Raw genomic sequence first — 11,030 nt, 5'->3', positions numbered from 1 at the left:
CTCAGTTTCATTCCTCCAGGACGGATCGGACCAGAGGCCCGGTTCAGCACCGGGATCCAGTCTCTGCAGGTCCAGACTTGGTTCTGTCATTTTGTGGAACCGTCGGTCCAGCGGATCAGAACTTTTTAGGGATCCACCTTCAGAACCGCTGCAGCAGCTAAACGGGTCAGAGACTCAGAACCAGTCCAGGTTTTATTTACTCTTTATTTCAGAACATCCCGGCCCGGTTCTGTCAGAAAGTTCTGAGCTCAAAACAAAACCAGAACCAAACAAAAAATAATAATAATCAGAATCGTCTTCATCACTTCACTCCTGGTTCCGGTCCGGTCCGTGGTTCCGGTCCGGTTCCTCTGTAAAGCCGTCAGTCGGATCGTTTCTCCTGTTCTCAGCCTGCAGTGCCCCCTGCTGACCCGGTTGGAGCTACACGCTCTGGACCCGGTTCTGCTGACCTGGAACCAGAACAGGGGTCACCTGATCACCAGTCAGCCAATCACAGCTGGGCATCATCAGAACCACCTCCAGTCCCCCAGGTTCTGGACGTTCTGATGACCCAAACTATTCAGTCGGGTCCAAACGGAGCAGAACCCGGTTCTGGTTCAGCTGAAACCTATGAGGTATCAACAGAACCAGAACCTGGACCCAGAACTCACTGGTTTCTTCAATAGGTCAGAGGTTCTGGTGGACCCGGCTCAGTTCTGAAGCTACCTGCGTGCAGCAGCTCGGCGGTTCTGATCCGACTCTCCTCCAGGGAAGAAAAGCCCGCCTCTCCTGTGGTTCCGGCGTCGCAGGTCAGAACCCGAATCGGACCCGTCCCGCCCTTCAGGTGGATCTGGATGCTGTCCTGGATCAGAACAGAACCTCAGTTTGATTGTGACCCGGCCCGACCCATTCTGCGGTTCTGCTCACCTCGGTGGGAGCCGGAACCTCCAGCCTGGTTTCTTCCGGCGCCTTCACCACCAGAACCGTCTGGTTCTGGAGGTTCTGCAGCCCGACCAGGTCCTGCCGGGTCACATAGGCCAACCTGGACCGGACCGCCGTCAAGGAGAACCGGTTCTGATCCAAAGGTAGAGGGACAGGTTCTGAGCCTGGACCAGAACCAGAACTTTTGGTTCTGCTAAAGGTCCAACAGTGTGACCAGAACCAGAACCCTGCAGACGGTGGAGCAGAGGTCACCAAGCTGAGGTCCAGAGAACAGGAAGGGCGTGGAGCAACAGGAAGGGCGTGGAGCAACAGGAAGGGCGTGGAGCAACAGGAAGGGCGTGGAGCAACAGGAAGGGGGTGGAGCAACAGGAAGGGCGTGGAGCAACAGGAAGGGGGTGGCTCAGCTTTTATAACTATAATACATATAAATAATTACATGATCATATTAATGTTGGAGATTTCTCACATAGTTATCAGTAATAATTTACCAGTTATGATTAACTGCTATTATGTGACCAGAACTTAGTTCAGTTTGTTTCCTTTTGGATCTTTTCTGTGTGATTCTAAATGACCTACAAGTGACTGAGAATCTGGATTATTGCAGTAAAACCTGCAGCACCTTCAGATATTCCTTTGCATAAAAAAAGAAAAGAATAGTTATTGTTTTATTATCTAACCATCTTTACTATTAACAAAATTGTGGAGAAAAACTAAATATTCTGCGTCAAAGCATCTTGTACGTAGGGCATCAGTGTGAGTCTGTGGGGGTCAAAGGGCAAAAGACTCAATCTTATTGGTCACTCAGTTTACTTGTGTTAATTTGGTGCTTTTTCTGGGAGCTAAAAATGATTGAGCTCCTCCTGCTGTTCTAAAGTTCTGCCTGAGCTTTTTACCGTGCCCGGTTCTGACGGGTCGCCTGTTGGCTGACACCAGCAGATGTCGGAAAAAAAAAAGTTAGACAGATCGGAGAGCAGCATAAAACTACCAGCACAAACCTAAACCACAAAATCAGCGGACTTTTTTTTTAAACAAACGATGCTAAATAATTAAGACATGGAAGCCTCCAAATATGGGTCGCGTTGTCCCCTACGCCCTACAACTCTTTTCTAGGGTTAAAGTTCAGAATTATGCGCAGACGCCTGCAGGATGTTATCAGAGGGCTGCTTGGCACTTTTTCTGTAAATGTAATTTGATCCCACTCGTAGTTCTAGCAGCGATCGTTTGGATCCTGGCTGAGCTTTTTACCGTGTGCGGTTCTGGCGGGTCACCGGATGACAGAATCTGCTGCTCCTACTGAGCGTCTCAGACGAAACGTTCCAGAAAAGAGTAGAAATTAAGCAAACAATGTTGCATCATCTGGACTCCACCTGAACCGGGGAACCAACATCCCGTCTGGCTCACGGTTTCGCGCCTCCAGTCCTCGACCCGGGTTCGACTCCCGGACCCGGCCACATTTACCGCATGTCTTCCCCCTCCGCCCCCCTCGCTGTCAGCCTGCTTTCTTACACTAGAGAAAATAAAAGCCCCCTGGAGGGGAGAAGAAAAAATAGAGTTGTATACATACAGCAAATTTTAAACGTTTTTATAATTCACTTAAAAAAATCTAAAAATAAACAAATGTTATTTCCAGGTAAAAACATTTAATTGAATATTTATTCTGGCAGTGCTGCCTAATGACGATGGCTACTTTTAGAACTTGCTCGACTGACAAGGTCGTCTCGGCTACCGGGTTGGTGACCCCTGCGGTGGAGAGTCCAGAACCGATCCTGATACCTCCTTCCTTCCAGCAGGGTTCTGGTCCGGTTCTGATCCGAGGATCCTGCTCACCATTACTGGTGCCCTTCATGTTGTGCATTTCAGAGTGAAGATGGAAAGTTTGAGGTCCAAAGTAACAAAGAGCAAATTATTTCAACAAAAACATTTTAATTTAAGGACAAAACAGGAACCAGCCTGAGGTCCGGTCCAGAAGCCTGTGGTCCGGTCCAGAAGCCTGTGGTCCGGTCCAGAAGCCTGAGCTCCGGTCCAGAAATCTGAGGTCCGGTCCAGAAGCCTGAGCTCCGGTCCAGAAGCCTGTGGTCCGGTCCAGAAGCCTGAGCTCCGGTCCAGAAGCCTGTGGTCCGGTCCAGAAGCCTGAGCTCCGGTCCAGAAGCCTGTGGTCCGGTCCAGAAGCCTGAGCTCCGGTCCAGAAGCCTGTGGTCCGGTCCAGAAGCCTGAGCTCCGGTCCAGAAGCCTGAGGTCCAGTCCAGACCCAGTTCATCACAAGTGATCCTTACTTGTGATGAGCAGCAGGTGAGCCGATTGGGTTTCCATAGCGATTAGCTTTGTTTTCCTCTGGGTGTTTTTATCATTTGCTGTTTTGCTTCGGCAGTAAATGAATTTACTTCAGTAAATATTAAACTTAAACTTCATGGGTTCCAATACTGGTGAGCAGGACCGACCCCTGAGCAGAACCCATCAGAACCGACCAGAACCTGTTTAAACCATCAGTCTGCCCTGCCCCCCCCAATCCCGGTATCGTCCAGGTGGATCTGAAACTCTGAACCGGACCGGACCGAAGGATATCTGGAGTTGTGCGGGTCGTCGGTCAGGTGGAAGAGCTGCTCGGCGCTGGTCCGGATCAGAGAGTCCAGAGTTTCCTCCACCAGCTTCAGGTCGGCCATGTTGGACCGGGCCCGGTTCTGACCCAGGTAGCTTGAGGCGGGGCTGCTTCCTCTGCACACAACATACTGGTTTCACTGGAGACACTGGGAGAAACTGAGGTTCTGGTCGTGTTATAGGTCCGAAATACACAGCAAACAAACTGGACCTCTGATTCCCTACAGAACCATCAGAACAAACGGTTGAGAATCTGTTCGTTCAGGAAGGAGGAACCGAGTCCGACCCGAAGGTCCTGATTCATCAGAACCGACCAGAACCACTCACAGACAGGAAGCAAGGAAACAAAGGATTTTTCTGGGTTTGGTGTTCTGACTATCTGAGCTACCTCGTCAGATTTTCCTACTGTAGCACGGATTGATGGCTGAGTCTGTCTGTCCGTGCTGCCGTCATGTTTACAAACTACAGCAGGTTATTAATGTTCTGGTCCGGTTCAGTCACTCAGATGACATTATCTGAGTGCCTGAAGTGGAAGCTTAGCAGTTACGGTTAGCTTAGCTTAGCTTCCTTCATCTGAACATCCTACCTGTTTCAAATGAAAAGCTGTAGATCAGGGAGTCAAACTCCAGTCCTCCAGTCGCTGCAGGTTTTAGATGAGCCACAGGTACAAAACCCTGGAATGAAACGGCTTCATGACCTCCTCCTCTTGTAGATCGGTTCTCCAGAACCTTAATGACCTCATTATTCTGTCCAGGTGCTGCAGCAGAGGCTCATCTAAAAGCTGCAGGGCCTCCAGGACTGGAGTTTGACCCCCTGCTGTAGATGAATCCTTTTACTACAATATCCTACCTGTTATAATATTTTAAATACAAAGGTGTTTGTTAGAATAAAACAGTATCAGTGGAAACACGTTTACCTATTGAGCCCTATTGAAATGAAATTAAACACAGACAAATACAGATCACTGTAACTCTTTTTGGTGAATTAATCTGTTGTCTGTCTGTCAGCCACAATGTCACCGAACTGCACAGCTCACTGGAATGATGGGATATGATTAATATACACTGATATTACACGGCTATTACAGCTTCAATTCCACATAGCATCGCTAACATCTATTTAGCAAAGTTTCATAATAAAAAGAGAGTATAATTAAACTAAAATACAGGGACAAAATAGCTACAAAACAACGTATTTTGTCCTGATTAACAATAACTTGTTTACGACTTTGCAGACGGCAAACTAAACCATAAATATATTTACAAGCTGCTGTCATGTAAAGTAAAAACATGAAGTAAAACAGCAGCTTAATGAAAGCAGGTATAAAATAAATTAAATTAATCTAACCGTGATCTGCGATGAAATAAAACACATGAAACGAAACTTCCACAGGTAGGACGGATTTACAGGTAGCACAGATAAACAGAACACCGGAACCATGTGACCAGTTCTGAATGACTCCAGATTTAATTCATAGTTCCCAAACAAGAAGTGATCCGCCATCTTGGTAGGCAGCACAGAGCGTAGGATAGCCGTAGCATGGCTTCCAGAACAACAGAAAATATGCAACACTTTGGATGAAGAGAAAAATACATGAACAAAATGGCTGCCGCCTGGATCAACGAAACGCATCAGACGATGTGGACAAGGAGCCACTGATCTGCTGCTACGATAAAGTTAGCTAGCTAGTGAACAAGGGAGAGTGCAACATGGAGGAGCTTCACCTGGAACCCGCGGGCGATACGATCAAAGTTTCAACAGATTCATAAAGAACGTACGAACTCTGCAGGCGAATAATGAGGTTCAGGTGACTGGCAGAGTAAGAACGTGTAGCAACAGCTAGGCTACAGGTCTGTCTTAGGTAGCAGATAAAAGCTACATTAGCTAAGCTAGTAAATAATGGCAGCAAATATCTGATGTTTATCTTAATATTCCACAGTGGAGAACTCAGAAACTGTCAGTATTAAATGTAATGAACGAGGAGAGAGATCCTTCTGAGCCTGGGCTTGTTTGGTGTTGTCATAGTAACTCCATAGCAACCGCCTACCAAGATGGCTGTCAGCTACAAAGTTCCTGGAAGTGTGACATCACATGAGAGCGGCAGACCCGGAACCGGATCACTCACATCCAGCGGATCCGGTTGACGGACTCCTTCTGGACGAGCCGGACGCCCTGCAGCACGTTGGTGATGTCATAGACGCGGCGGCGGCGCGTCCTCAGGCTGGCGATGGCGCTGCGCAGGTCCAGGCAGCCGTCCGGCGCCGTCAGGAACAGGTCCAGGAACCGCCGGGTCAGAACCAGCAGAGACACGTCTGGGGACGACACGGCCTGGTTAGAGACCCACAGAACCGGACGGAGGCCGCCGCCACTCGACAGAACTAACCTTCCCGGGTCTGGGTCCGAATCGGCCCGTTCTGCTGCTGCTGGCTGTAGGGAGACATGAGTCAATACCGGCCCGGAAACCTCTGACAGAACCACAATGGAACTGGATCAGAACCGCTTACCTGAGAGTCGGACATTCTGGCAACGCTTTGACAGCCGGATTCTGCAGGTGGGAACAGAACAACAGTTATCAGTTCTACTGGGAACCAACTGGGCCAGTTCTGATCCAGCAGAACCAGGTTGGATCAGTAAAGGTTCAGCCGGAGGTTCTGACCTGTTCTGTTGGGTCCAGAGCAAGAAGTTCTGGAGTAGCCATCTTGGTGTTAAAGGGAAAGCAGCCTTCATCCTCCTCTTCCTCACTGGGACCAGCGGTTCCGACCCACTGGTCCTCGTCGTCCTCCGACCCAGCTCCCCACCGGTCTAACGAGTCCAGCGGCCCGTCCAGGCAGGGAGGCATGATGGGAATGGCGTCGGCGCTGACGTCACCCGACAGGACGTCCTCCGGCAGGAAGTGGTCCTCACAGATCAGGTTCTGGTTCTGGTTCTGCTGGTCCGCCTGCCGCAGCGCCGCCAGCCACACCTGGAAGGACCCAGTGACCCGTTTAGAACCCACCCAGAATCAGCTTTGGCTCTCTGGAACTGATTCATTCTCTAAACGGATCTTTGTCAGGTCAGACCTGATTGACGTGACCTTTGACCTCTGGGTTCAGAGGTCAAAGGTCACGTGGTTTTCCAGTGACGAACCAAAACAGCACCGGAGAACCGAACAAAACATTTCATCCAAGTCCAGTTTAACATCTGATATTCCAAACAGAGCGGAACCATTATCCTGATCTGGACCTCCGGAACCTTCTGGACCTGACGAGCCGGTTCCAGGGAAACCCAGTGGAGACTGGTTCCTGGTCTGGACTAAATCTGGACTGGAACTGGTCCGGTTCTACTGTGGTCCACTCCGGGTCTTTGTGCAACCTCAGTAACTTTGACTTTCTAACTCACTAACTGGACCGAACCGGACAGTAACTTCTAAATTTCGGTACCAGTATGAAACTGGACCTACCTTGACCCTCGCTGGATCCCGCGGGAACTTGAAGAACCGTTTTTGGGTTCTGTTGAACACTCCATGGTTGGACCCGTCCACCCGGTTCGGACAGCCGGAGACCACACACTTCACCATACTGACCGACCGAACCGAGCCGAACTGGACCGCCTGTTCATTCAGCAGCCACGGTTAGCCACTGAAGTTCTGCTGGAGTCACCGCGGTCCGGTTTGTTTTTTACCCACCGGAAGGGGATTTGTTTTCACCCCGGAAGTGGTGCCGTGGCGCCTTTTGGCGCCCTCTGCTGTCCTGGAGGAAATTCACCACCTTCAGCTTGTTGATCTTTGGTTCCTCCCACTTCTTCAGAGTTCTGGTTATAGACTTAAATACGCATTTATAAGGATATAAATGCGTATTTATGCCTTTGGTTCTGGTAAGTATGGTGTTTTTTTCAGCCAAATGTGGGACCGCATCGGCTGTCTAACGCCACCCTGTCGGCCATCTTGGGAGAGGAACTGGATGCCAGTGAGCTGTACATGTTAAAGGGGAGTCAGGGACAAAAAGCAGTTTATAGATTACGTTTAGCAAACAAATTATGTTTTTCAAAATAGCCATTTCTTTTTATCTGCGTCCGTTTTTCGACTCCATGAAGTTGAGCAGAAAATTATTTAACCCCAATGAGAAATGGAAACTGTTGGGCGGTTCAGATGGTTGATTTAATCAAAGATGAGAGATTCACACAGCTCCACGATACTTACATGTATATTTAGGCAAATGCCTGGGACTAAAGGGTCAATATTTTTTAATTCTTTAAAGGATTAAATAATACACGTTAGGTAAATTACATTGTGTGACATAATAATGTACATTAGCTCTCAAAATTTAACACATCCTTGTTAAAATCCCAAATTTTGAGATTTAAAATATTTATTTATTTATTTCCTTTATTTAACCAGGTAAACCCTGTTGAGATCTAGATCTCATTTTCAAGAGGGACCTGGGCAGAAGTCTGCAATACACAGCAACCTGGTTACAAAATAAAACTAATTAATACATATGCACATGTGTAAAACAATAGAAAACAATTTAAAAGCAGTGACACTGTTTAATAGAATCTTGTTGCCTGTTTTTAAGAACTGCTCGAAATAAATCCAATGAAATCAGTTCTGACATCTTGAGTTCAGACTGGAGCTGATTCACACTGACTGATCGTTTCCCCTTTTCAGTTCGAACACGTGGAACATGCAAAAGAAAAATATTATTAGAGCGTTAAGAATGGGAAATAACAGATCTATGTAAGAGAGAGCTAAAGTATGCTGAAGCCAAGCCGAATAGAGATTTATAGATCAGGATCATCAGGTGATTGTTTCTCCGTACGCTTAATGGAGCCACTCAGCTTCTGCATACAACTCACAATGATGTGTAAGACGTCTACTACCGGTTATAAACCTTAAAGCGCAACGATACAAAGTATTTAATGCTTGAAGGCATTCGGTCGAAGCATTCATATATTAAACATCTCCATAATCCAGGAGAGGCAGGAAAGTTGCTGCTACCAATTTATTTCTAGCTTTGAGAGAAACAAGATCCATTTCGGTAATAAAACCCAATCTTCATTTTCAATGTTCATAACAAATTTGCTATGTGATTTTAAAAGAAAGCTCTTTATCTAGAATAAAGCCAAGATATTTATAATTACTGACAAACTCAGTTTGTGCTCCAGCAGCAGTGGTAAACAATAGAGGGATTTCTGGTAGCTTTCTAGAGTGTGAGAAAAAAAACCTTTGCTTTTGTCTGATAAACATCCAAAACTAACTTCAGAGTTTGTAAGTGTGTTTGAAATACATTGACAACAGACTGCAAATACTGCATGGCCTGTGATAGTGATGAAGAATAGCAGTAAGTTACTAAATCATCTGCATAAAAATGATTTTAAAAAATTACATTGAGATCTAGATTGTGATTAATTATTTTCAAACTAATTTCCAATAAACAATAAAATAGTTTGATTGCATCAGTGTGAACAGCCTCAAACTAATATTTTGATGAAAAATATTGATTCAATTTTCTTTAATAATTCAATTAAAAATCTTATTAATCCCAGAGGGAAATTAGAGGTTTTATCTCACATTACTGATCTCCTATAGAGGTCAGTATTTCAGTGACTTTGAAAACCCCTCTGACTGAAGACTGTCATTATTATATATTATTATGCTGTGAGACTCCAAACGTCTCAGGAACATTTCAGACACCTTCCATCTATGTGGTGTAAAAACAAAGTGGTTCTGGATGTAAACGGGTCCAACCCGGTACCAGCAAGGCGTACCTAATAAAATGACCAACTTTGGACCTCCTGACTTACAGTCGACAACAAACTTGTGATGATTCAGATCCCAGAGCAGAAGCTTCCTCGTGTGGTACAAAAACATGAAACCTTTAATCACCTGCAGTAAAGTCATGTGGAAGGAGAACCTGCAGCTGTTCAGGAAGGTCAACAAAGGCTCTTTGCAGGTGTTGCAACACAGGATTTATTCAGAGCAACAGATGGCAACACCAACATGATAGAAACTGTACAAACTCCACAATTCAACAGAAATGGAACCTGGTGACCTTGAAGGTGTCAGCAGGGAGTCATGCTGTTTGGTAGGAAAAAAGCTTCTGGAATTCTGACATGAAGAAAGAAATCAAAGATATAAAAAGATCATTTCAGGTGAGGTTCTTCATTCAGGCGTGTTCACATCTTTAAATTGTGCTTTAACTCCGTTCTGCAGGAAAACCAAAGCAGGAAGCCGCAGATCCGTTTCCTTCAGGAAAACTCCTCCTGTAGCCGGAGATGAGGAGGGTCGATCCGACGGATCCGACCCCAGGCTTACCGGGAATCACACCGCTTCCTGTGTTTAGGCAGAGACGGGAATAATAATCCCAGCCGAGGTTCTTTCAGCTGGAAACGTTTAAATGCATCCAAGAAATCCCAAACATGGATTATTGTTGTTCTCATGAAACCGACTGGATTATCTAGAACCGAGCTGAGATCTATTTCTGGGTTCTCTTCCTGAAAAGCCGTGAACATGGCAGCCGTTCGGAAAAATTAACAGCAATAATTTGGATTATTTAGTCTGTTTTAGGAGAAAAAGATGTTTTTATCTTTCAAAGTTATATTTTCACTGAGTTATTCATCTATTTATAAACATCACAGTTTATAAATAGCAGCTAAATGTTTGGCTTCAAACTCAATAGTTAATGAGGTATTTAGTTAGTGAGCTAAATATATAGCTTGAAGCTAAACATTTAGTTAGCAAGCAAATTTCCAGCTAAATATTTAGCAAGTTTTTATTGGACGTTTCTGAATGTGGGTGAAAATGTGACTTTGAAACTGAAGCTCATTCTTTTCCTGTAAAAACTGAACAATCTGAAGTTGTTGCTGTCAGTTTGTGACGTTTCAAACGGCTCCCATCAGGCGGAGCCATCGCTTCCTGGACCCGGCCGGGCTGAGCAGCAGAACCTCAGCCAGCAACCCTGGAGGTCAGGGTTCACCTGGAAGCCGACCATATACGGAGGCGAGAGGCGGAGTTTTCCTTTCAGGGATGAACTGGACCAGTGGCGCGGCGATACTGGAACGTGCTTCCATAAAGTGCATGCATGATGAGGTGTGATGAGGAAATGTCCCATCGGTTCTGACCCAAAGTCTCCATCGGACCGGTTCTGGAGGACTTTTGACCCTGTAGACCCAGAGAAGCTCAGAATAAAACATCTAAACATGGAACAGAGGCGGCTAAAACACCATGTAGGAAAAGATTCATACAAACATCGATCGTCAGTAAAAACAGCTTTCAGCTCGTTGCTCCATGATTCATAAGAAATTGCATATTCCCACTCAGTTCCTCCCACTGGTCTCCACTGGTTTCTACTGGTCTCCACTGTCCAGTCAGGTGGCGGATTGTCTCCTACATTTCCTGCAGCCGTTTGCATTTCAAAATAAAAGCCTGAAAGGAGGAGGCCCGATGGGATGATGGGATCTGCAGCAGAAGTTCAGAAGGATTTACGGAACGTTCAGGCTCCCAGTCTGACCAGTACAGCCCAGTTTGTCCTGGTGTA

At 46.2% G+C, this 11,030-nt stretch overlaps 1 protein-coding gene and 1 long non-coding RNA gene across 2 annotated transcripts; both read right to left on the bottom strand.

Moving 5' to 3' along the window:
* Positions 1-184: 184 nt before the first annotated feature.
* LOC102233551 (transcription factor E2F1-like) lies at positions 185-7,392 on the bottom strand. The gene is made up of 9 exons (XM_023347479.1): positions 6,956-7,392; positions 6,173-6,478; positions 6,021-6,061; positions 5,900-5,943; positions 5,642-5,828; positions 3,484-3,633; positions 907-1,021; positions 706-841; positions 185-449 (listed from the first exon to the last, which is right to left on the bottom strand). The coding sequence occupies exons 1-9, from the start codon at positions 7,070-7,072 to the stop codon at positions 421-423; spliced, it is 1,125 nt and encodes a 374-aa protein (XP_023203247.1). The 5' UTR covers positions 7,073-7,392; the 3' UTR covers positions 185-420.
* A 2,047-nt stretch (positions 7,393-9,439) lies between these two features.
* LOC111611350 lies at positions 9,440-10,985 on the bottom strand. The gene is made up of 2 exons (XR_002754007.1): positions 10,742-10,985; positions 9,440-10,654 (listed from the first exon to the last, which is right to left on the bottom strand). It is a non-coding gene; the product is annotated as an uncharacterized LOC111611350 (long non-coding RNA).
* Positions 10,986-11,030: the final 45 nt, after the last annotated feature.

The sequence above is a fragment of the Xiphophorus maculatus genome, chromosome 15, assembly GCF_002775205.1.
Source record: "Xiphophorus maculatus strain JP 163 A chromosome 15, X_maculatus-5.0-male, whole genome shotgun sequence".
NCBI lineage: Eukaryota > Metazoa > Chordata > Actinopteri > Cyprinodontiformes > Poeciliidae > Xiphophorus > Xiphophorus maculatus.
The sequence above is the reverse complement of the archived record's forward strand: the minus strand, read 5'-3'. Positions and strand labels throughout refer to the sequence as shown.

What these genes read in the sequence shown, in the direction of transcription:
- LOC102233551 (XM_023347479.1), bottom strand. Translation starts at nt 7,072, where the DNA reads ATGGTGAAGTGTGTGGTCTCCGGCTGTCCGAACCGGGTGGACGGGTCC. An exon ending in GGGATCCAGCGAGGGTCAAG is followed by an intron (nt 6,479 to 6,955) that starts GTAGGTCCAGTT and finishes GGGTCCTTCCAG; the next exon opens with GTGTGGCTGGCGGCGCTGCG. An exon ending in CTCTGGACCCAACAGAACAG is followed by an intron (nt 6,062 to 6,172) that starts GTCAGAACCTCC and finishes TCCCACCTGCAG; the next exon opens with AATCCGGCTGTCAAAGCGTT.